The 26,416-nt window shown below is 44.3% G+C and overlaps 1 protein-coding gene across 7 annotated transcripts in view; it reads left to right on the forward strand.

The window, feature by feature from the left end:
• Positions 1-26,416, forward strand: part of LOC106590020 (MAGUK p55 subfamily member 7) — a 278,198-nt gene that overhangs the window by 198,740 nt on the left and 53,042 nt on the right. For all 7 annotated transcript variants that reach the window (XR_014383065.1, XM_014180502.3, XM_082970645.1 and 4 more), the window contains 2 exons: positions 3,523-3,719; positions 4,734-4,801. Coding sequence is in view for 6 of the 7 variants with exons in the window: in XM_014180502.3 (XP_014035977.1) it covers positions 3,523-3,719; positions 4,734-4,801 (265 nt within the window). In the remaining variant the exon portion in view is untranslated. The remainder of the gene's footprint in view (positions 1-3,522; positions 3,720-4,733; positions 4,802-26,416) is intronic.

Below are 26,416 nucleotides of genomic sequence, written 5' to 3' on the forward strand. Positions count from 1 at the left end.
TTCAGGAAACTAGGTGTCTTTTGCAAGTCACGACTTCACAGGAGAGCCATTTGAACATTTAAAAAAATATATATTTTTATCAAAATGCGTTTTTTTTGCCAGAAATGCGTTCCTTCATATGCCTTAATAACAAACGTGTATGCTATCTGTAAATACCAATACAATTGTTAAATTACAAGCCTAGTTGGTTAAGCCGTAGAAAACAAGCGCAACCTTCCCACTAGCCATAATTGGCTAATATAATGAGTGGTCTGGACATGCCGAGAGAGGAGTTGGGATTGGTCTGCCATATAGAGGGCTTCTGTCAATTTGAGCTGGTCAGTCTGTGTTGGTAATCCTGTCAAACACGTCTTTTTAAAAAAAATTGTCGTGTAGTGGCGCTGCATAAGTGTTGCTCTCCACTTTCTGGAGGATCGAGTTTTGAAATCAGTGAAATTAGAGTATGATAGCTTAAGAGATGGAGAAAACGCCTGTCTAAGAATTACATCTTCAAACTAAGGGCAACCGTGGCATGGCATCTGTGACAGGGAGATGCAGCCATCATGCATGATGATGTATACGGGTGCAATAGTCTAGCTAGCTACATTTTAAGACATTACACGTTTCAAATTTTGACAGAAAGTGGTTTCATTTCAAGCTAAAGTGTACTGTTAGCTAGCTAGCTAACGTTAGCTGGCTGGCTCCCTAGCTAACGTTATGTGTATGACGTTATTATTCGTATCCCAGAGCCATTTGCTTTGCCAGTTAGAGCCTAATGTTAGTGAGCAAACATTGAACCTGGTTGGTTAGCTCCCAGCAGATTCATGCTGGGTAGTAACAACATGATTGGGCACTATGTTCATTGTTGTTTAACTAGCTAATGTTAGCTGGCTGGCTCGTTAGCTAATGTTACGTGATGTGTGTGATCTTACATGTGGTTTACCTAGCTAGGTTCATTGTTTACCTAGCTAGCTAGCTACATGTCTTAAGCTAAAGTGTACAACACCCGTTGAATATGGCCGATGTCAGTAAACGTTGGCAAAAAAGTGTAATGAAATTGTTGCCAGCAGAGCTAGTTAGGCTGTTTTCATGTTATCCAAACAAATCATCGGCCAGAGCGTCAAGTGTGCGCTCCAGGAGCGAAACGAGATGGCTGGGGCTAAAGCTTAAGAAGGTGTGAACGATGCTGAATGGGTGTAGACAAAGAAGAGCTCTTCACTAGATACCAAAACATTCAAAGGCCATTTTCACAAAAGTGAGTTTACAAGTTTATCAACTTTCAAAGCAGAATTACTTTCCCATTGTTCCTCAAGAATATAGTGTGTGATATACCATTTTGTAGCTCTGAGTCTCTACTTTTATCCAATGTAAAAAACACAATTTGAAATTATGCTACATTTGACCAAATTAGTCACATACAGTATTTGGAATACGTTGCTTTTTGAGATGCAGACATTTGTAGGGAAATATATTGATACAGTTGCAAGATTCACTATTTGTTCTAAAATAAGTTGGGGGGAAAAAAATTGGTGTTCACACGTGTATTCGTTTGATTTACAGTTGCACAGGACCAATAACAAAAAAAGATGTCCTGAACTAAATTATTCAAAATTCTATATTAATTTGGTTCCAAACAAGTGATTCTCATTTATGTGTAATTTATCTCACCTGTGTTAAGTTGCAGGTACCTCTGAAAATGTAGGAATCAAAATTCTAAAACAACAAATGTAATTCATATTTTACATTGCTGGACACATATCAATTTAAGCAACCATCAACTAATTGATTCAGAAAAACTTGTCTTGAACTGATTCGTAGAGTATGATATGGTTGCCTGTGTCTGGGTTTCTGTTGTGGCTGTAGGTGTATGTGTACTGTAAATGTAGTTGCTCGTAATGTTAGGTGGGTGTTTTAACTGAAAATCCACCGTCTGGCTGTATCCTGCATTCTCCAACTCATAGTAGTGATGTATAGTCTTTCATAGACATTTATCAATAACAGAAGGGGACTAGGGAGAGTAGGGGGCTCAGGTCAAAACACAAGCTGGAATATCATTTGTCAGAACACAGGGTGCATGTGTGCATGTATGCATGTATGTGGGGGTGGGTTGGAGGGGGGTTGTACTCTCTGTCATACTTTAATGGTTTTAATATGTCAATTTCAGACATCAATCTAAACCTGTGTATCGGTGCCAGAACTTCAGCCTCCCCTCTGTGAAGAGCTAGTTTACTATTTTTCCTGGGCTAATATAAATATGTTGAAGTGCGGGCTAATTGGGTACACATGTGTTAAACTGTAAAAAAAAAAAAGAAAAAAAGAAACGATGGACAAGGGCAGAGAGGAGAGGGAGATACAACCGGGAGCTTTCAGCAAGGATGTAATTGGTTTATTATGCTCTTGGGCTGTTTAGCCAGACCCAAACATAAGGTCCCCGTCTGAAACATAATTTCACTACATGGCAACATAGCACTCCACCCTGGCACATGCAGAGACGAGCAGAGACTTTGTCCTTTGTATCTCTTTCTCTCTCTCTCTCTCTCTCTCTCTCTCTCTCTCTCTCTCTCTCTCTCTCTCGCTCTCTCTCTCTCTCTCTCTCTCTCTCTCTCTCTCTCTCTCTCTCTCTCTCTCTCCGCTCTCGCTCTATGCACATGCTCACCAGTGGCTAAGGACTTGTAATCTACTGTGACACTCCTGTAGCGTCTTTGAGTGAGGATGTAGTGAGTTGTTTTCACTATAAAGTTAAAGATGTCCCTCTCTCAGGTCTTAGCTCTGTTGTGTTGATGACAAGGTGTGTCCCTGCCTCCCCTGACTGCCAAGATAAATTAGCCCACCTCGGAAAAAAACTTTTTTTCCCTGTTCAGTAGGGAAAGATTACTGATGTTAATTTGACCTGCGAATCAGCCAAATTCACAAAGTGGAACGAAGCAGGAGTCACATTTGGAGGCTCTGACTCAGTCAATGTTAAAGTCTCGCCACTCTCGGAGACGGCTGAAAGACTTTAGTCTTTAGGGGTGTTCCTACCCCCATTTCCCTATATAGTGCACTATTTTTGACCAGAGCTCTATCTGCCCTGGTCAAAGAAGTGGACTATGTAGAGAATAGGATGCCATTTGGGATGCCGGCCATGTTGATGGAATAACCAAGAGAGGCCTGGGCCAATGGTTGCAGGTAATAGACTCCTGATTGCACAGACCTTTCCTGGCCAATCACGTTAAGCGACAGTGAAGGGCATCTGTTCTGGTTCCGAAGCCGGGATAGGCTCACATGGCTGTAGCGACGGCCTACCTTGATGTCGCCACGTCGACTAGGGGGGAGAGGAGACGCCGGAGTGTGGAAAGGTAACTGCTGTCATATTTTTGCTGTCTTTCTTTGTCTCTCCACCACCTGTCTCTCTCTTTTGTCCTCTCTCCCTCTCCCCCCTCTCTCCACCTTCCCCTCTCTCTCTCTCTTTCTCCACCCCCCCCCCGCTCTCGCCTCCCTTCTCCCTTCCTCTCTCCGTCTCTCAACCCCCCCTCCCTCTCCCGTCCTCTCATCTCTCTCCAGATGTTTGTGAAGACACTGTTTGACTACGAACCAGCGGAGGACAAAGCCATCCCGTGTAAGGAGGCGGGCCTGACGTTCAAGAGGGGAGATATCCTTCAGATCATGAGCCAGGATGATGCAACCTGGTGGCAGGCCAAACACGACAGCCATGCCAACCCCCGCGCCGGCCTCATACCCTCCAAACAGTTCCAGGAGAGGTGAGTGAGCTACCTAGACAGATCCTAACTACCTACCCCCCGTCCCGCTCTCCCTCCTGTCACCCTCGCCCCCAGCCTTGTACCCTTCTAACTGTTCCAGGAGATGTGAGCTACGGGTCAGACAGCTCCTCTACACCCCCAAAACTATGTACTTCAACTCCACCTCTCCCCCATAACCCCCTGTCCTCCTCACCCCCTCCCCCATGACCCCCTGTCTGCCTGGCACCCCTACTACAAGCCCAGCCGCCCCCCTAACCCCCAACTCCCTGTCTTCCTCTCCTCTCCACCTTTCCCTCCTGGCCCCTCTCCCCTTTTCTCAGCCAGAGGCCAGGGTGAGGCTTGTCTATATGCCTGTCTGTCTGCCACCCTCATTACAAGCCCAGCCCAGCCCTAGTGTTTCATTGCCGTCACAATGAAAGGAATTACTTTTTCCCTCTCTCTCTTTCCTTTCCCCCCTTCCATTCCTCTCTCCATTTGACTTTTTCTTCCCTTTCTTTTGCCTGGCCTCACACTGCCAAAATACTTTGGATTTCCGCGCACGTCTGGCCCGAAATGAGTAATGACAGAAAATGATAGCACTGGTACTGATCCACTTTGGAAGGGGAGAGGATGGAAAATCGCACAGTGGCGTGCTTAGATGGCTGCTGATGTGCAACACAGGGCTGGAGGGATGGGGCAGTTTCTTGGCGACCGACGAGCAGCTTTTTCAATAGCAGGCATAGTGTTTTTTGTACTTTCTTATCCCACCTCTCTCTCTCTCCCTCTTTCTCTCTCCCTCCTCTCTCTTTTTCTCCCTCTCTCTCTCTTCTGCTTCTTATTCCTTTTCTTTTTCTCTCTCTTTTTCGTCCTAAAGAATGAACAGAGTGGATATTTAAGAATGTTTCTGGGTATCATAGCAGAAAGTGTTTATTAATCCCTGTGCGGCTGTGAAAGCTGATGGTTTTATTGTGCTTCTTCTCCCTCTCCTATCTGTCTCTCTCCTCTTTCCTCTCCTCTCTTCCTCTTCTCTTCTAGGAGATTTGCACTGCGTCAGCCCGCCGCACATGTTTTTCAGGCCCAGAAGCTCTCCAGCAGAAAATCATGTAAGAATATATCACAGCCACACACACAAGCACACCCAGAGATCATCTATGCATATATCTCCTGCCACTAGCCAGTCACTCCCTCAGTGGAACAGAACAGGTGCCTTAGTGAGGGCCTTCAGCATACCTGACAGGGAGTACATGGGGATAGCTGTCAGGAGACTGGTCCACTAGGCTCATATGTTTATGATTGATTAACAATCAGGTGTAAGCCCTACACTCTGAAACGCTCCAAGGCTGCAATGCTGGTGCTCGTCTAGGGAAATGTTGTGTCTGGCTTGCTCCCTCGCACCCTCCCTCTCTCTGTTGTATATTTGGGGCTGCCCTCTGGAAAACCTCTCCCTATCCACTATAAGTGCTGCTCTGCAAGGTTTATTGAAGAATTAATGATCTGATAGGAAGGAGACTGTATGTGAGGATGTGATAGGGGCTCATTCTCAGAGCTGTAAATTAACCACCCGCCAGCTGAGCACCGCTCTGGTTTACACATTAACATGTTTTACTGTGTGGGAACATGTGGTCCTTCTGCCTCAAGATTGCACCACACACCACACACACACACACACACACACACACACACACACACACACACACACACACACACACACACACACACACACACACACACACACACACACACACACACACACACTAATAGCCACACACACTTACCTGGTGCTGTAATAACACTGTTATTATGACACTTTACAATATTAACAGTGAAGTGATTAACAGGTAATTACAAGGTAATTAACACTTTAGACAGAAACCAACTATGTCTGTCCCGAGGTGTTTATTTCCCTATGCAGCCCCAGACCTAGCTTGTCAGAGTGTGTGTACACAGTACCTCTCAGGCATGTCAATGTGTGTGTCTGTGTGTATATGTGTGCGTGTCAAAGTGTGTGTCTAGTACTGTGTGTACACACTGCCTCTCAGGCGAGGAGGTGTTTATTCCTTTTCTCTGTTCCCTCTCTCCACCTTTTCGCCATGCGGCTTCGATCCCTCCCTCCATCTCTCTCTCTCTCTTTCGATCTCTCTATGTGTTCTGTCAATCTCCACGTCTGACACATATCCAGTAGTAAAGCCAAGGAGCAGACAGGTTCTTTACTGTAACATATAATATTATTCATCTGGTTCCTAAACATATGAGCAGAATACAGATGCTGCTGGTTTGGATCTGGTCTGGTAGCACAAACAGAGTCCATGTATAAAATAGTCTAATATAACTAGTGTATATAACGTGGCTTCTCCAAGCTCTGATGCTGCTGATGGTCATTAGTAGCCCACCAAACTTGCTAACTGCCTGGTACTCAGCACTCTACTGTCCCTCTAATCACTCTGACATCAGGGCAAATGTAATCAAAAATCTAAGCAAACACTTCATGAGAGCCCATGAGCTCATGTTGCGCAACATTTATATAGGCTATGAAATTGTGTGAGAAAACAGAGTAATGGCCTCTATTAAAAAGAGGAGGTTCCAATCAGCTTTCTATAGGCTCGGCCTACTATATTTATTTCACAACTTTCCTAATATTAAGCACATTGCTTCTCTTTACAACAGGAGTATAGTCTACCTGGCTGGCATGACAATGAACCACGGGAAAAGCGTCCTCCATTCGCTATTTAAGTGCATAGATGACATGTATTTTTTCCCTGCCCCTGTTCTGAGACAGGTGCATGATAATGGTCCATTCTAAATGAAAACTAATTTCACACATATATTATTTACTATATGTAAAGACAAGATTCAATTAAGAATAGTCTGATGGGTGACAGTATTGGCCTATCATCTGTGAATGATACAGTATATTGACACTTGTAAATGATGCCCAGCTTATTTGCAGTAAGGAAAGAAACAGCGCTTGCCTTTTTTTTGTGACTTTTTCAAATCATAGTCACACAACTCATATAGCCTAGCCCATAGGCCTGTGTGTTTTGATAAGGTTTGTATCACAACTAAAGTGGCCAAATAACTTCTTAAAATGAAGCACATTAATCCACTTTACAACAGGAGTTTCAATTTTGGGGAAGATAATTTTCACCATAAAAATGCACTTTTATAATAAAGCATTACATGCATAATCACATTTGCAGTCACTTTTGAGAATGGTGAAATGTATTTTGATGGTGTAGGCTTTATTAAATTGATTTATTAGACTAAAATGTAGATTTTCCAAATATCTGCGTCAGTGGCTTGTAGGCTATACATGGAAGCCAGGAGATGCTAAATGTGTTTATGTTAATGATCAATTACTGTGAGACCGGCAGTTATTTGCTTGACAATCACCGGCTGACAAAATGTCATGACCGCCACAGCTCTACGCACGTGCAGCAGTAGTAGTATGTAATACCTGTGTATGTGTCCCAAATGTCACCCTATTCCCTATATAGTGCACTTATTTTGACCCAAGTCCTATGGGTTCACTATAAAGGTAATAGGGTGCCATTTAAGGGACACACTCTCTTTGAGCAGTAGCAGTAGGTTAATGTAATGCCTGGGTGTGTATCGTAAATACTGGGCGGCCGTACAGTATGATGAATATAATGTACCTGTGTTGAGTAAGAAGTCCCAGTCTCAGGGTGTGTCCCCAATGGCACTCTATGCCCTATATTCCCTATGGGCCATTGTCAAACGTAGTGCAAAGGGAATAGGGTGCCATTTGGGACATTGTCAGGTTTTGATGTATGAGCTGGGAGCTGTTCTCTACTACTCTACATTCACATACTCTACTGTACTCACTGTACTCTGTAGGAGTTACTGGACATATTGTTTTCACTGTATAGGAGCCATGTCTACTTATGTTTAGCTACCCAACACCAACCCTCTCTGAGGCAATGTAGAGAATGACATAACACAGAAGAGGGAGTGAAGAGAGAGGGAGCCAGAGAGAAGGGGTAAAGAGAGGGTAGTAGAGAATCTGGAAATGGAGGGGAAAGGTTCAAGAGAAACCGAACAAGAGAGACAGGAAGCATTGTGGGGAATGAAAGGGGGAGCCAAAGCGAAAGGGAGAGTTAAAGAGAGAGAAAGATAAAAAGGCAGGAGGTGAGAGAGAGAGATTCAGAGGCATAAGGAGAGCGTGTGAGAGAGAAAGAGAAGAGAGAGTATGTGACCCTATGGACTGTCGGTAGCCAGGTCAGGAGGAGGGGAGGGCGAGTTCCTCTGGTTTAGACCAGACTCTAGTTCAGTCAGCCCTGTTTGGCTCTGGCCAGTCATAAAGCATTAGCTATTTGAAAGATACCAAAGATACCTGCTGTTACAGAGGGAGATGTGTGTGTGTGTGTGTGTGTGTGTGTGTGTGTGTGTGTGTGTGTGTGTGTGTGTGTGTGTGTGTGTGTGTGTGTGTGTGTGTGTGTGTGTGTGTGTGTGTGTGTGTGTGCAGACATGCGTGCATGCAGTTGTTTGTGCACGTGAACGTGTGTGTACATACGTGTGTTTGTTTGTGCGTGCCGGGGGTACGGGGATCTTAGTGTTTCCAGCCCAGGAGCAGGAGCTGTCTCAATCGGCTGGAACAATATTGATATTGGACTGAAACGGCCTATCTAGCTTCACTTAACCGTGTCCATGTAGGCCTTATAAATAGTCTCATTCTCCTTCTAAGATGTACCCTATGTTGGAATAATGTAGATTTATGCCTTAAAACATTTGGTAATAAAAAGCTTTAGCCTTAGTTGCTATTTTTGAATAGCATCCATAAACATAGTTTGGTTAAAGTATTTTTTCCTGAATTTCATGGTGGCTAGTCTAGGCTGGTTTTGATACCTCTCGCTCCCTCCCTTTGTCTCCCCTTCCTCCATCACTCATCTTTTGTCCCTCCATCATTACCCAAACCTTGAATCATGTCCCTCTGACTTTCTTCCAGTCTGCTGTTCTTCTCTTTATCCTCTATCCATCTCATTCCCTCTCCTATTTCTCCTCTACGCATCCTCTTCTCTACCCTCTCCTACTCTCCTCTACCCTCTCCTAATCTCCTATACCCATCCTCTCCTCTATCCATCATCTCATTCCCTCTTCTTTCTTCACTACCCAAACTCTCCTCCAGTCTGACAGAGGCTTGACAGAGGTTTGACCGCCTGACAGCTTCCTGAGCGATTTTACTATAGCATGTCTCTCACATGCGAATCCCCTATAGCTCGTCTCGCCATACATTATTATAGCACGCCACGTCTCTCCATACTTTTGACATGTAATCACTCCCCTGTCTGACTGTATAGTAGTTAGGAGCTCTAGCCTAGCTGCCAAAAAACGTGGGTGCACTTATAGCTCACCTTGAGGCCTTCTCTGTCTCTCTCCCTCCACAGGTTACTGTTGTCTCGTCAGACACACGCTCACTTTCTCTTAACTGCTGAAAGATTTAACCGTTTTTTTAAATGGAATACTACTAAGTGCCCATGAACCTGGTCTTCCCTCAATTTATAGAACTATTTCAAATCTCAATTCAAATGTACATAACTATTTAAAGTCTCAACTGAAATGGTCACAGACAGAGGAGTTCAAAACCAGTTCAATCCAGTTTAAACTCAGTTTAATTTCAGCCAGGAAGGTTGTCTCCATAATGTCTATTAGAGACCACACTTCACATAGTGTTTTGAATGGCCTCACAACTAGCTGCTCCGAGTTTTAGTATTACAAATAAATAATGAAATAATAAAACCGTCAACATCAGAACAACTCATAACACAGTGTGTTAGTTATTAATCTCTGTGCGTATACATTTCTGGATAGACAGTCATTATTAACGTTCATTCTAAAACGCAATCATGAACAGGTTACAGGCAGAGGAGATCAAAGGTTCAAATGCAAACCAGCTCCCCTCGTTACCGACGGTTATGGCAAGACTGTACACAATCTATCTAACCGCCGTCGTTCCAATCTCTGTCGTCCCAACGTATGAAAACTATCTAATTTCATGTCATCTGGAAAATTCCGCCCGGCCCGGTCTCATCCTGACCATAAAAAGGTTGAGTTTGTTCAAGGAAAGGAAGGAGGGAAGGCCATCTCCATCTGTGTGTTGGCCTCCAGGCAGAGTGACATCAGCCCATAACTCAGAGCCATTCAGAGCGTGTTGACTGGGGGTCATTCCACAGCCTCTTCACCGGTAAGGGGATAGCTGAGAGATGAGTCTCACTGCCAAGGAGGAGGAAGATGGAGAGAGGGAGGGGGACAGACAGAGAGAGAGAGAGAAAGAGGGACAGAGAGAGAGGTGGAGAGAGACAGGGAGCTGGAGAGAGACAGGGAGCTGGAGAGAGGGACAGAGTGACGGCGAGAGGGAGAGACTGAATGAGTGGGTCAGTGACCAGGTAAAGAGCTCACTGCATGAGGAGAGAAGACATCTGCAGTATAGGACAGTGCTGGCCTGTATTGGGAATCCCTGCCCTGTAGTAACCAAAAAAAGTGTCCAACAAATCAAAATATATTTGAGATTCTTCAAAGTAGCCACTCTTTGCCTTGATGACAACTTTTCACACTCTTGGCATTCTCTCAACCAGCTTCATGAGGTAGTCAACTGGAATTAATTTGAATTAACAGGTGTGCCTTGTTAAAAGTTAATTTGTGGAATTTCTTTCCTTCTTAATCCATTTGAGCCAATCAGCTGTGTTGTGACAAGGTAGGGTTGGTATACAGAAGATAGCCCTATTTGGTAAAATACCAAGTCAATAGTATAGCAAGAACAGCTCAAATAAGCAAAGAGAAACGACAGTCCATCATTACTTTAAGACATGAAGGTCAGTCAATCCGGAAAGTTTCAAGAACTTTTAAAGTTTCTTCAAGTGCAGTCGCAACAACCATCAATCGCTATGAGGAAACTGGCTCTCATGAGGACCACCACAGCAAAGCAAGACCCAGAGTTTCCTCCAATGAACTCATCCTCTGCAGCAGAGTTACCTGCCTCAGAAATTGCAACCCAAATAAATGCTTCACAGTGTTCAAGTAACAGACACATCTCAACATCAACTGTTCAGAGGAGTCTTTCATGGTCGAATTGCTGCAAAGAAACCACTACTAAAGGACACCAATAAGAAGAAGAGACTTGCTTGGGCCAAGAAACACGAGCAATGGATGTTAGACCGATGGAAATCTGTCCTTTTATCTGATTAGTACAAATGTGCGATTTTTGGTTCCAACCGCCTTGTCTTTGTTTGACACAGAGTAGGTGAATGGATGATCTTTGCATGTGTGGTTCCCACCATGAAGCATGGAGGAGGTGTGATGGTGTGGGGGTGCTTTGCTGGTGACACTGTCAGTGATTTATTTAGAATTCAATGCACACTTAACCAGCATGGCTACCACAGCATTCTGCAGCGATACGCCATCCCATCTGGTTTGCGCTTAGTGAGACTATCATTTGTTTTTCAACAGGACAATTACCCATCACACCTCCAGGCTGTGTAAGGGCTATTTGACCAAGAAGAAGAGTGATAGAGTGCTGCATCAGATGACCTGGCCTTCACAGTCACCCGACCTCAACCCAATTGAGATGGTTTGGGATGAGTTGGACTGCAGAGTGAAGTAAAAGCAGCCAACAAGTGCTCAGCGTATGTGGGAACTCCTTCAAAACTGTTGGGAAAGCATTCCAGGTGAAGCTGGTTAAGAGAATGCGAGAGTGTGCAAAGCTGTCATCAAGGCGAAGGATGGCTACTTTGAAGAATCTCAAATATAAAATATATACTTTTTTGGTAACTACATGATTCCATGTGTTATTTCATAGTTTTGATGTCTTGACTATTATTCTACAATGTAGAAAATAGTAATAAATAAATAAAAACCTTTGAATGAGTAGGTGTGTCCAAATTTTTGACTGGTTCTCTATGTCTCTGTTTCTTGGAGCACACAGCTCCTGCAGTAGCATAGCATCCACCAACCCAGGCCTTCCCCTGTCAGAGTTTTCTCCCCCCCCAGCCACAGAATCCAACCACAGAGACACCATAGAGGCTAGATGTGAGGCAATGTCCCCCTCTCCCCTTTTATTTATCCCTCTTCCCCCCTCCATCTCACCCCTCTGTCACCCTTCTGGTGAGGTTTCATTGTGGAGCTCTGTGATCCCCGGACCCCCGGCACGCACAAACAAACACACGTATGTACACACACGTTCACGTGCACAAACAACTGCATGCACGCATGTCTGCACACATTCCAATCCTCTCTCTCTGTGTGTCCCTCTGGCTCCGTGGGGTGCCTTGGGGCGTCCAGTGACAGTCTGACTGCACTGCAAGCGCTATAGCCTCATGCAGCGTGGGCGGCCATGATGGCTCGACTTCTCAGTAAATGATAGGCTCTACTGTCACAGCAGGCCCCGGCGCGTAACGACAATACCAGCACTACTTTCTTACTCTCTCGTCTCTAGAGTAGACAGACTACTGCTCACAAAATGTAGGTCTGGAGGACCAAAATATCAAAGTCCCTTATAAACTAAAACTTGAAGATTTTGGCCGGCTACCGCTGTCTTGCAAGTAGCTACCAGCTTCGTTCTTCGTTCTCTGATTTTCCCTGTCAATACTTCATCCTGCGTGATATTATCACATGGTTTTCCATCGGTCGAAGAATGTAGATGAATAAATAGTTGCAACTAAACTATTACTTCAACTTTCCTCGTTGTGTGCAGATAGCCAGGAGATGAAAGTAGGGGCACAGTGTAATGAGTTCAGTTAGCTTTGAAGGTCGATAGATATCACTGTCACGCACATTCTCTACTTCCCTCTCATATACTCTCATTCCTTTTTCCTCCCTCTTTCACCTCACTCTCTTTCTCAGCCACTGTTCCCTGATCTCTCTCTTCAGTCTCTTCAGATGCTGGTTTTACTTAAGATGTCACATTACAATAGGAGGAGGCAGCATCGGAGAGAACATTGCTGTGAACACACACTAACATGTGAAACAAGATGTCAGATAAAGGCTTCTCATTCACATTACCCTATCCCACTTAAAAACAACCCTTCACCACGAGAAGCTTTTAGTGTGTATCCTAACCTCCTAACCACCGGTTCGAGAAACAACTCCATTCTTTTCCGTGATCATTCCTGACTGTTGTTATGGCTAGCCATTACCTTGTAGCGTGATGCAACATCTGCCCGCTCTGCAGTGCGCTCTGGGAATAGCGGTCTGCTGTAAGGTGAGCTCGAGGCTCTCATAGATGCAGTCCTGTATGTTTTGATTTAACCCTGTTTGCTGGAATTGGGACCACATGAAGGGAAGGAAGCTTTTTAAGTGGCTCCAAATATTCCCCTCAGTGTGCAGAGGCTGGGGTCTGGGTGTCTGGGGTCTGGATGTATGACCTCCCCTCTTCTCGGGTTTAGTCCCAAATCGTACCCTATTCCCTAGAGAGTGCACTACTTTGACCAGAGCCCTATGGGCTCTGTTCAAAAGTAGTGCACTATTTAAATATTAAGGTTCCATTTGGGACACAACCCTCTTCTCTTCCCGAGCCACCACGGAGCATCTCGTCACTGCTGTGCTGTGGCCTCACCAGACTGCTATGTGGTTGCATGGGCCTGCATCGGCTTGGGTTGTTGGGTTAAGTGATGCTGCCACACAGGACAGTGTCTGTATCACTAGAGATAAATACTCTTGCGTGTCCCAAATGACTCCATATACTTTCTCTGGACCACAGCCCTAAGTGTGCTACTTTTGACTAAAGCCCCATGGTCAAAGGTAGTGCACTATATATGGAATAAGGTGCCATTTCGGGCACAACTTCTGTTTATTTCTATGGTCTGTGTCACTAGAGACCAAAGCATAGTTGGATGAGTCTCAATTCAAGAGTCATGAATGATGTTGAACATGTTTTCATGTGGAGTTTTCCTGAATGCTCCAGATACTGTGCCTCAATTTTTATCAAGTATAAATGTTTTTCCCAACTCATCAGAGGACAATGGATTTGTCCCAAATGATACCCTATTCACAAAGTGCAATACTTTTGAGCAGGGCCCAATGTGTTCTTCCTGTGGTGTCCTCACAATTAACAACAGACAACATGCGCTGTGTCTTTTATTTTATTAATTTAATATTTGTACCATATGTTGTTTCTTTGTTTCTGTTGTTTCTTTGCTTTTCTAGACTATATAGCAATTTAATTTGGTAGGTGTCTCTTTTCCATTTAACTCTTCCCTTTTGTTAATACCACTCCTATTTAATTTCTCACTTTTATCTCTTGCTTTCGCAGCGCCTTTCGAAGCTGAGGAAATAGAAGGTACAGCTTGTCAGACTAACTGCTGCTCACCTAGACTGACTCATAGATACATAACAGCTCATTGGCTAGGTACCCAGCCAGCACCTCATTTGCTGATCAGCCTGTTGACATTACTTTGCCGTGTATCTGTAACTGCATCCCAAATGGAAACCTATTCCCTTTGTAATTCCCTCAGCTGGTCAAAAGAAGTACACTACTTAGGGAGTAGGGTGCCATTTGGGACGCAGATGTATCATAACGTGTCAGGGATGGGGGGAGCTCGGCAATCTGCATTCCTCTCATTTCCCGATCCCCCCATATCCCACTGTTTGTGTTCGCCTGTCTTCTCATGTTAACTGAAACGGTTGTAAAGAGGAACATCGGGTGTCTCTGTCAATTTTTCTGTTAAATACTCCTGCTCCGAGGAAACCAAGATGAGCTTAAGGTTATTGTCTTTGCTGTGCAGGGCAAATCTTACCGAATCTTCCTCTTTCACTTACTAACTTATCACTTTCATTATAGGAGACATAATTTAACTGAGCCAGGGATAGAGGCTTATCCCTTCACACGCATAGCTGACTGTAGCTGCTTGTAACCCCCCCCCCCCCGTTGGTTCAGCATAGCTTCATGCTATGTATGATGCCATAGCAGGGTCATGCCAGCCGCAGAACCAGGCTCTCTCTCTTATGTACATTGTTCTATATGGTCCATTGAATATATGATATAAAATTATGTATTACTGAATATTTATCTTATTCAGTGGGAAAGGTGAAGTGTAGTCTGATGATGTGTTTGACCTACCTGTATGTCTGTGTATTTGTCTCTCTTCCCTCTATGGTACTGGGCTGTGCTGTTAACCATGTTCAGTGAGTCTGTGTAGATGGGTAGGCCAGCTGGCTCGGTTTGTGATCTGTTATGCCTGTTGCTCTCTAACTCCTGTTCTTCTCTTCTGGCTACCATGCTCTTTCACTCTCTCTCGTTCTGTCTCCTCTCCATCGCCAGCAGATGACGGTTGGTTCTGTGGCTTTGGCCTCTATTTAAACGGATACCACTTAGGTGAGACATCATCTGTCCCCCTCAGTCCTTTTCATAGATCTGTCCCCCTGCGCAGCTTGTCCCTCGCCCCCTGCCATGCAGTAGCTGTTCCAGACACTGTCCCTCCGCCCCAAGCTATACAGTAGCTAGCAGTTAAGACCCCATGATTCAGACCCTAACAGTAGTGAGACACTGGAGTGTGTGGTCATGTCCCACAGACCCTGCCCTGTGCTTTACTTGCCAATTATGTCCTGTTCTCTCTCAATACAGTAGTCTACATTTCCCCTCTTTCCTCAGTCTGTGAGCTAGCATGTCATGGAGGTAATGTATAGATTGCAATACTTAGGAGAGCAATTGTTTAAAATCATGTGGTGCCTATATGTTTCTTTTGTTGACATTGTCTTGTTTGTGGTGCTATAGTGCCCTGTAGCAGTGTATCATGGATTTATATAATTTTTTAGGCATCATGTCATAAATATTTTGGGTTGTACTGTAGCTATGCTCTCCTGTTTGGGTCTAGTGAAATAGATCTCTGTACATGTTATATGATTCATTCGGGTTAAAGGGACAACATCTTTTCCATTCTTTGTTCTAAAGGTCCAGACGATTCTCTTCCCGTCAGTTCTGTTGATGTGGTCCTGCTAGCCTCCTCTCTCTCCCTCTCTCGCTCTCTCTTCCCTGTCGTTGATGTGGTCCTGCTAGCAATTACGGCTTGTTCTGTTCTGGAACCATCCTCTGGGTTCTGGTTCCAATTCTCTTTGCGTGCAGAAACTGTTCCTCATTGTGTTGTTATTACCACTGTCACTTTCCCGACAAATCATAAATTATAATCCCATCAGAGTACCACAGAGTGTCCTGGCTGCTTCTCCCAAACCTCCTCTTCTCTCCCCCCCTGTCTCCCCGCTCTCTCTCCTTCCCTCCCTTCTTCTCTATCCCTACCGTATACACCAGGCTACGTGAGGCTCTGTTGAGGTGACGAGGCGGTCTAGTGTCTGGACATTCCGAGGCACAATAACCCTTTTAGACCAGTTGATTTCACAGGAGAGCCAGTGCACATTTAGTTTAGAAATAAAGACTTTGAGTTATGTCTGCCAAGCTCAATTGTCATTCTATAGGGATGACCTTTCAAACACCCGGCTGTTTTCTACTTCTCTGTGTCTGTGGGATATGGTCAAAAGTAGTGCACTTTATAGGGAATAGGATGCCATTTGGGCCACAGCCTATGTGTTTGCCCATGTTGTCACAGTGCCCTTATTATGAGGTTGCTGACCTCAACTTCTCCTCTTCCTCCCTCTTCCTCCCTCAACCCCAAACAACCTCCACTGTTGGTCCCAGTTAGGGTTGCACATTTTGGGGAATATTCAGAGGTGGAAACTTTCCTTGAGGAATATATGGGAATTAACGGGAATTAACGGAAATATATGAAATGAATATTATTACCATTTAAATGTAGATGTTTTTTGCATTGGATATTGTCAAGTTGGTATAAATGATTCAGGAGACAAGCGCAGGAATGCGTAATAGGGTTTTTTATTGCACCAAAATTACAAGGCACGGCGACGAAGACCAAACAAACACGTAACAAAACACAGGATTGAACCCCAAACAAAAAAGCGAGGAATACCTTGAATAAATAACACACATGCACAATGATTAACACACGGGACGAAACCTGTAATCATCTGCGCAATCCACAATGGCATGAAAGCCAAAAAACACAGCACAGGTACTCACACTCATCAACGGACATAGTAACAATAATCGACCGCCCAATGGAAACCAAATTGCACATATTTATAAATACAATCAGTGGGAATAGGGGCCAGGTGTGCGTAATGAAAGTTCCCGGAGGGATCCATGGCAGATATATTTACCATATCATATGGAGACAGAAACATAACCTTTTACCTTATCATAAGTAGACATAGTTGCAAATGATTAAATCCTTCCAATATAAATAAAAAATGAATTGAACTTTAGTTAAATGAGTTGACTCTTCACATGGGATTATTTCACTGAACAACAAAAGAAAGGGAATATTGAATGATCCCCAAAATGATCCCAAAAACGTTTTCAACCTACATCTGTAAAATGATAGTTTAGAAACTAAAGCTTTGGTTGTCTTCCTCTCAGGCTTCCATGTCTTCTCTTTGGATCTCCTCAATGTCCACCTCTTGAACATCAGACTCTGAGGCATCATCTTCACTGTCACTTTCCAACCTTGTTGAGGATGGCTCGTTATCAGGCTCAACAAGCCTCATATTTGCCCGGGTGGTCACCAATTTTTCACCCCTTGTATTGGTCAGCCTGTTGCATGCTTTAGTGTGTGTGTGTTCCCAAACAAGGACCAGTTGCACTCTGAGGCGGCTGATGTTGGTGGGATTTGGAGGATGATGGAGGCAACAAGGGAAAGAGCCTCAGATCCACAAAGTCCCTTCCACCAGGTGTCTGATGAGATATGTTGGCACGAATGCCATATTGCATCTCCAACCCAAAGCCCTTGCTTGGAAGTGTACTTCTCCAGATTGCCAAGAACCTTGCCCTCATCCAGGCCAAGGTGACGAGACATGGTAGTGATGACACCATAGACCTTGTTGATCTCTGCACCAGACAGGATGCTCTTGCCAGCATACTTGGGGTCCAACATGTACGCTGTGGCGTGTATGGGCTTCGGGCAGAAGTCTTCACGCTTTTTGATGTATTTCAGAACTGCAGTTTCCTCTGCTTGGAGCAACAGTGAAGTGGGCAGGGCAGTACGGATTTCTTCTCTTACATCTGCAAGCAGAGTCTGAACATCAGACAGGATGGCATTGTCTCCCTGCAATGGCTTCTGCTATAGGTTTCAGGAGTTTCAGGCTGCTTAACACTCTCTCCCAAAATACATAATCCAGGAGGATCCTCTTGATGGGGCTGTCCATATCGGCAGACTGTGTATGGCCATTTCTTGGAGAGACTCCTTCCCACCCAGGAGACTGTCAAACATGATGACAACACCACCGCAATGGGTGTTGCTGGGCAGCTTCAATGTGGTGCTCTTCTTCTTCTCGCTTTGCAATGGTGAGGTAGATTTCTGCTATAACTTGATGACCCTTCACATACCTAACCATTTCCTTGGCTCTCTTGTAGAGTGTATCCATTGTTTTCAGTGCCATGATGTCCTTGAGGAGCAGATTCAATGCATGAGCAGCACAGCCAATGGGTGTGATGTGAGGTTAGGACTCCTCCACTTAAGACCAAGCAACCTTCATGTTCGCAACATTGTCTGTCACCAGTGAAAATACCTTCTGTGGTCCAAGGTCATTGATGACTGCCTTCAGCTCATCTGCAATGTAGAGACCGTTGTGTCAGTTGTTCCTTGTGTCTGTGCTCTTGTTGAATACTGGTTGAGGGGTGGAGATGACGTAGTTAATTATTCCTTACCCACGAACATTTGACCACCCACCAGAGATGATTGCAATACAGTCTGCTTACTCTATGATTTGCTTGTCCTTCACTTGAACTCCGTTGAACTCTGCATCCAGCAAATGAGTAGATAAAGCATGTCTGGTTGGAGGGGGGTGTATGTTGGGTGAAGAACATTCTGAAATCTCTTCCGATACACATTGCCTGTGAGCATCAGAGGTGAACCAGTTGCATACACAGCTCGAGCAAGACATTCATCAGCATTTCTCTGACTACGTTCCTCCATTGAGTCAAAAAAACTTCTGATTCCAGGAGGACCATGAGCTGTTGCTATCGATAAGGTGTCAGATTCATCATTTTCACCTCGAATAGAAGTAGAGGGACTTTTGTCAGAGGTTGCTTGTTGTGAGCGCTGAGGGAATGTTATGCACTTGGCCAGATGATTCTGCATCTTTGTTGCATTCTTCACATATGATTTGGCACAGTATTTTCAAATGTACACAGCTTTTCCTTCCACATTAGATGCTGTGAAATGTCTCCACACACCAGATAGTTCCCGTGGAATTTTCTTGTAGAGATAAGATATTTTTTTGTAAAAAAAACAAACAAATACAATTCCATGTACAGATAAATAGTTTAGCAGTTAGATTAAACAACTACTTTGTAAGATACATGTTTTAAAATAAAACATGTATGTAAACAGGTGAATTACACTCCTCAGTTAGCAGGCTCAAGCAAGATAAATCCCACATGGTAGCAAAAACTAACTAGCAGAAATTGTTAACAAGTTAGAAATGATTTACCTCTTACATCTAGACGTTCCGCTAGCGGAACACCTGCTTCAATATCCAATGATAGGTGTGGCGCGAATTACAAATTCCTCAAAAATCCCCAAACTTCAATTTTTCAAACATATGACTATTTTACACCATTTTAAAGACAAGACTCTCCTTTATCTAACCACACTGTCCGATTTCAAAAAGGCTTTACAGCGAAAGCAAAACATTAGATTATGTCAGCAGAGTACCCAGCCAGAAATAATCAGACACCCATTTTTCAAGCTAGCATATAATGTCACAAAAAACAAAACCACAGCTAAATGCAGCACTAACCTTTGATGATCTTCATCAGATGACACTCCTAGGACATTATGTTATACAATACATGCATGTTTTGTTCAATCAAGTTCATATTTATATCAAAAACCAGCTTTTTACATTAGCATGTGACGTTCAGAACTAGCATTCCCACCGAACACTTCCGGTGAATTTACTAAATTACTGACGATAAACGTTCACAAAAAACATAACAATTATTTTAAGAATTATAGATACAGAACTCCTTTATGCAATCCCTATGTCCGATTTTAAAATAGCTTTTTGGTGAAAGCACATTTTGCAATATTCTGAGTAGATAGCCTGGCCATCATGGCTAGCTATTTTGACACCCACCAAGTTTGGTACTCACCAAACTCAGATTTACTATAAGAAAAATTGGATTACCTTTGCTGTTCTTCATCAGAATACACTCCCAGGACTTCTACTTCAATAACAAATGTTGGTTTGGTTCCAAATAATCCATAGTTATATACAAATAGCGGCGTTTTGTTCATGCGTTCAAGACACTATCCGAAGGGTAAAGAAGGGTGACGCGCCCGGCGCGTTTCGTGACAAAGAATTTCAAAATATTCCATTACCGTACTTCGAAGCATGTCAAACGCTGTTTAAAATCAATTTTTATGCGATTTTTCTTGTAAAAAAGCGATAATATTCCCGACCGGGAAACCCTGTTTTCGTTCAAAGACGAAAAAATAAAAACATGGAGTCGTCTCGTGCACGCGCCCCCAGTCTCATTGTTCTCAGATCGACCACTATCCAAATGCGCTACTGTTTTTCAGCCATGGCCTGCAAAGTCATCATTCAACGTTCTGGCGCCTTCTGAGAGCCTATGGGAGCGTTAGAAAATGTCACGTTACAGCAGAGATCCCCTGTTTTGGATAGAGATGATCAAGAAGGCCAAGAAATAGTCAGTGAGGGCGCTTCCTGTTTGGAATCTTCTCAGGTTTTGGCCTGCCAAATGAGTTCTGTTATACTCACAGACACCATTCAAACAGTTTTAGAAACTTTGGAGTGTTTTCTATCCAAAGCTAATAATTATATGCATATTCTAGTTTCTGGGCAGGAGTAATAATCAGATTAAATCGGGTACGTTTTTTATCCGGCCGTGAAAATACTGCCCCCTATCCATAACAAGTTAAACACACTTTGCTGTAGGCTACTATTTACTAGTAAACAAAAAATCATGTATGTCATATAAAATACACTGCTCAAAAAAATAAAGGGAACACTTAAACAACACAATGTCACTCCAAGTCAATCACACTTCTGTGAAATCAAACTGTCCACTTAGGAAGCAACACTGATTGACATTAAATTTCACATGCTGCTGTGCAAATGGAATAGACAACAGGTGGAAATTACAGGCAATTAGCAAGACACCCCCAATAAAGGAGTGGTTCTGCAGGTGGTGACCACAGACCACTTCTCAGTTCCTATGCTTCCTGGCTGATGTTTTGGTCACTTTTGAATGCTGGCGGTGCTTTCACTCTAGTGGTAGCATGAGACGGAGTCTACAACCCACACAAGTGGCTCAGGTAGTGCAGCTCATCCAGGATGGCACATCAATGCGAGCTGTGGCAAGAAGGTTTGCTGTGTCTGTCAGCGTAGTGTCCAGAGCATGGAGGCGCTACCAGGAGACAGGCCAGTACATCAGGAGACGTGGAGGAGGCCGTAGGAGGGCAACAACCCAGCAGCAGGACCGCTACCTCCGCCTTTGTGCAAGGAGGAGCACTGCCAGAGCCCTGCAAAATGACCTCCAGCAGGCCACAGATGTGCATGTGTCTGCTCAAACGGTCAGAAACAGACTCCATGAGGGTGTTATGAGGTTCCGACGTCCACAGGTGGGGGTTGTGCTTACAGCCCAACACCGTGCAGGACGTTTGGCATTTGCCAGAGAACACCAAGATTGGCAAATTCGCCACTGGCGCCCTGTGCTCTTCATAGATGAAAGCAGGTTCACACTGAGCACATGTGACAGACGTGACAGAGTCTGGAGATGCCGTGGAGAACGTTTCTCTGCCTGCAACATCCTCCAGCATGACCGGTTTGGCGGTGGGTCAGTCATGGTGTGGGGTGGCATTTCTTTGGGGGGCTGCACAGCCCTCCATGTGCTCGCCAGAGGTAGCCTGACTGCCATTAGGTACCGAGATGAGATCCTCAGACCCCTTGTGAGACCATATGCTGGTGCGGTTGGCCCTGGGTTTCTCCTAATGCAAGACAATGCTAGACCTCATGTGGCTGGAGTGTGTCAGCAGTTCCTGCAAGAGGAAGGCATTGATGCTATGGACTGGCCCACCCGTTCCCCAGACCTGAATCCAATTGAGCACATCTGGGACATCATGTCTCGCTCCTTCCACCAACGCCACATTGCACCACAGACTGTCCAGGAGTTGGCGGATGCTTTAGTCCAGGTCTGGGAGGAGATCCCTCTGGAGACCATCCGCCACCTCGTCAGGAGCATGCCCAGGCATTGTAGGGAGGTCATACAGGCAAGTGGAGGCCACACACACTACTGAGCCTCATTTTGACTTGTTTTAAGGACATTACATCAAAGTTGGATCAGCCTGTAGTGTGGTTTTCCACTTTAATTTTGAGTGTGACCTCAAATCCAGACCTCCATGGGTTGATAAATTAGATTTCCATTGATTATTTTTGTGTGATTTTGTTGTCAGCACATTCAACTATGTAAAGAAAAAAGTATTTAATAAGATTAGTTCATTCATTCAGATCTAGGATGTGTTATTTTAGTGTTCCCTTTATTTTTTTGAGCAGTGTATATTCACCCCAGCCAGTGTTGTAATCAAAACTTACCAGAAAGCAAGTAGTCCTTAGCTCAGACAGTGTAGTAGTGTGGGCTCAATAGCATCTCATTAGTGTGCAAGATCTTGAGAATCAGCTGTACATGTGATGGAAGATTGCAATGTGCATGCAGAAGGTTAAAATTCCATTGAATTGGGTTAGTTTAACCAAAATATGCCACAAGACCTAGAATTGCCTTATGTGTATCCCACAAAAAAGGTTCACTATTATTAGCAACATTTACCCCAAATTCCAGGGCTTAACTACCCATGGAAAATTGCCGGGAAAATTACGGAAATTTACCAGAAAGTTTCCGACCCTTTGCAACCCTGGTCCCAGTGCAGTTTAATGTTGTTTCTATGTCCTAGTGCACTGAAGCACCATTTTCCTGAAACAAGAGTCTTCGAGGGGGGAAAAAGACTCCTAAAATAATAATATCTCTAAAAGCGTCTCTCTACAGTCATTGCACATTGCATTACATTTCAGGCTGTTGTATGTGGTTGTATGATTTAAAGTCAGCCAGGACTAATAGCTACGAAATCCTAGAACACAGATGCTTTTTCAATGCCACTGAGGTTGCTTTGGGAGCTGGAGTGGGGGAAGAGGGGGAGGGGAGGAGAAGTGGGGGTTGTCTTCTTCTTTGGTATGTTTGTGTTCCCTCTGTCTGTGATGCAATGTCTGTGTTATCAATTCCCGAGGAACTGGCCTCAGAAAGCCTAGAAGAGAGCTGTCTTTGGAGCAAGCTGAGATTTCTGTGAGATGCTTCTCTAGTGCAGAGCCAGGAGACTGTAGAATAGGGCCGTGGTCAAAAGTAATTCACTATATAGAGAATAGTAGGAGTGGAAGGAGGACCTTTTCCTGAGATGCCTTCCTATTAGCCCCTGCCAGGCCCTAAACACCGCTCTGAGACCTGCACTGCATCTCAAGCCAAGAAGAAGAAGAGGAGAGTTAAAGAAATCATTAAGGGCTCAGACACACCAATAGCATTTGCTGGCTGAGAGTACTTAGCACCTCTGAAGTAATTTGCAAACCGAGTGCGCACCCATTTTACATGTAAAATTGAGTGAAAAACGTCAGCAATCATCAGATGTCGACAGCGGGTGGGCCCTAAAACACAGTGTGCAGAACGATCGCTAGACAAACTCTACATCCACATGCTGGTTCGACGTGTGCCAACCTTAAAGGCAGCTACAAGCGCCACTGCGTCAATCGACGTGCATGCATGTGCAAGGGCGGAGTCTGTTTTTTTGTCCAGATCTTTGTTGCATTCCACCCAGAAAGGTGGAAGTCCGCCTTGTGTTGTGGATATCGACTAGGGGCCTGGGGAGCCAGAGTAGCTTAGCAAGCAAGAGGAACCTTGTATAGTGGATATCCACTAGGGGCTTGGGGAGCCATAGTAGCTTACCAAGCAAGAGGAGCCTTGTGTTGTGGATATCCACTAGGGGGAGCTAAAGTACCTTACCAAGCAAGAGGAGCCTTGTGTCGTGAATATCCACTAGGGACTTGGGGAGCCAGAGTAGTTTATCAAGCAAGAGGAGCATTGTGTAGTGGATATCCACTGGGCGGGGGGGGGGGGGGCCAGAGTAGTTTACCAAGCAAGAGGAGCCTTGTGTAGTGGATATCCACTAGGGGCTTGGGGAGCCAGAGTAGCTTACCAAGCAACAGGAGCCTTGTGTAGTGGATATCCACTAGGGGGAGCCAGAATAGCTTACCAAGCAAGAGGAGCCTTCTGTAGTGGATATCCACCAGGGGCTTGGGGAGCCAGCATAGCTTACCAAGCAAGAGAAGCCTTGTGTAGTGTATATCCACTAGGAGGAGCCAGAGTAGTTTACCAAGCAAGAGGGTTCGAGGAACACTTTTGTAAAATGTAAAAAATGTAAATGTAAAAATGAGGCACACTTGACGACATTTGAACTTCCGGATCCGGTGTTATATGCCTTTGTTGTCACAACTTCCGCCGAAGTCGGCTCCTCTCCTTGTTCGGGCAGCGTTCGGCGGTCCCTCGGCGGTCGATGTCACCGGTCTTCTAGCCATTGCCGTTCCATTGTTAATTGTTCCATTTGTTTTGTCTTGTTTCCCTGCACACCTGGTTTACATTCCCTCACACTACATATATATTCCCTCTGTTCGCCCCATGTCTTTGTGTGGATTTGTTTTTGTTACATGTTCGTGTTACGCGCCAGGCTGTTTTTTTCCCCCCGGGTACCGTGTTGTACCCGAGTGTGTTTATTGTTTAACTTATGCATTATTGTGACTGTTGTCACGCTTGCACTTTTGCCATTTGGCTGGAGGTTTTTGACGCAGTTGCGTCCGTCTGTTGTTACTTCTGCCAATTAAAGTGTGCGCCTGATCACAACTCTCTGCTCTCCTGCACCTGACCTCTTACCAGTACCGCACACCTGACAGTTGTTAACTTCTTGCGGATTAGTGGGACGCTAGCGACTCCTTCCGGTGAAATTGCAGAGCACCAAATTCAAATTAAATTACTTTAAATAATAAACTTTCATGAAATCACAAGTGCAATACATCAAAATAAAGCTTAACTTGTTGTTAATCCAGCCGCCATGTCAGATTTCAAAAAGGCTTTACGGCGAAATTAAACCATGCAATTATCTGAGGACAGCGCCCAGCACACAAATGCATAACAAATCATTTTCAACCAGGGAGTTGCGACACGAAAGTCATAAATAGTGATATAATATATGCCTTACCTTTGAAGATCTTCTTCTGTTGGCACTCCAAAAGGTCCCAGTTACATTACAAATTGACCTTTTGTTCGATAAAGTCCTTTTTTATATCCATAAAAACTCAGTTTAGCTGGCGCGCTTCAGTTAATAATCCATTCGGTTTCCCTCCTTCAAAATGCATACAAAATTAATCCCAAAAGTTACCAATAAACTTATCCAAACAAGTCAATCAACGTTTATAATCAAACCTTAGGTACCCTAATACGCAAATAAACAATCAAATTTAAGACGGAGATTCGTTATTGTCTTTACCGGAGAAAAATACCAAAGGACGCGCTCTCATTCACGCGCTTGGAAACACTACAGCCAAAATGGGAGCCACCTCAAAAAACTACCATTTCTGGCAAATTTTTCCAAAAACCAGCCTGAAACTCACTGTTGACATCTAGTGGAAGCCCTAGGAACTGCAATCGGGCACGATTTTGCCCTATTATAAGTGCCAGCCATTGAAATCAGTGGTAGGATTAATTTTATTTTTTGGGGGATAGTTTGTCCTCGGGGTTTCGCCTGCCATTTCAGTTCTGTTATACTCACAGACATTATTTTAACAGTTTTCAAAACTTTAGAGTGTTTTTATCCAAATCTACCAAATTTTTGCATATGCTAGCTTCTGGGCCTGAGTAGCAGGCAGTTTACTTTGGGCACACTTTTCATCCGGACGTCAAAATACCGCCCCCTATCCCAAAGAAGTTAACAAATACTAGCTAGCTAGCTTACATGTCTGGCTGGTCTGGTGTTCTATGCTTTACGATGCTGCTTTTTAGCCACAGAAGCAAACAGTTCTCTCTATGAATTGGAATTGCTAGATCTTAAACAGCAAAAGCTTGAACTGCTCTTACTACTCAGGAGGACAAAAAAATAACAAATAAAACGAAGACGGGATGATGGAGAACACACGTCTCTCGGCCAACCTATGCGAAGCATTGACATTTTTGGCGTGTGGCAGTACTCAGTAAAGTATTGTTGCGAGTTATAAGCTAGGACTCTCGAAAGTTTGTGCCATTGTCATGGAAGTGTGCCAGGCTATCTGGCATGCCTGAAGGAGGATTTTCTTGCTTATCCCTCTGTGGCAGAAATCGGCAGAGAGTTTGGGGATTGTTGGAATTCTCAGTTTTGTGCAGGAGCTGTCAATGGAGAACTTATTAAGCTCCAGCAAACTCGGGCAGCAAGTACCACAACTACAAGGGCTTTTTCTCAATGGTCCTGATGGCAGTCTGCAATGAAAAATACCGCTTCACCATGATTGACGTGTGCACATATGGTCGGGAGGGAGATGCGGGAATCTTTTCACGAAGCAAGTTCGGATCCCAACTCATGGCAGGCCAGCTGCCGCTACCAAGGCCAGAGTCC

The sequence above is a fragment of the Salmo salar genome, chromosome 29 (assembly GCF_965601325.2).
Source record: "Salmo salar chromosome 29, fSalSal1, whole genome shotgun sequence".
Taxonomy (NCBI): Eukaryota; Metazoa; Chordata; class Actinopteri; order Salmoniformes; family Salmonidae; genus Salmo; species Salmo salar.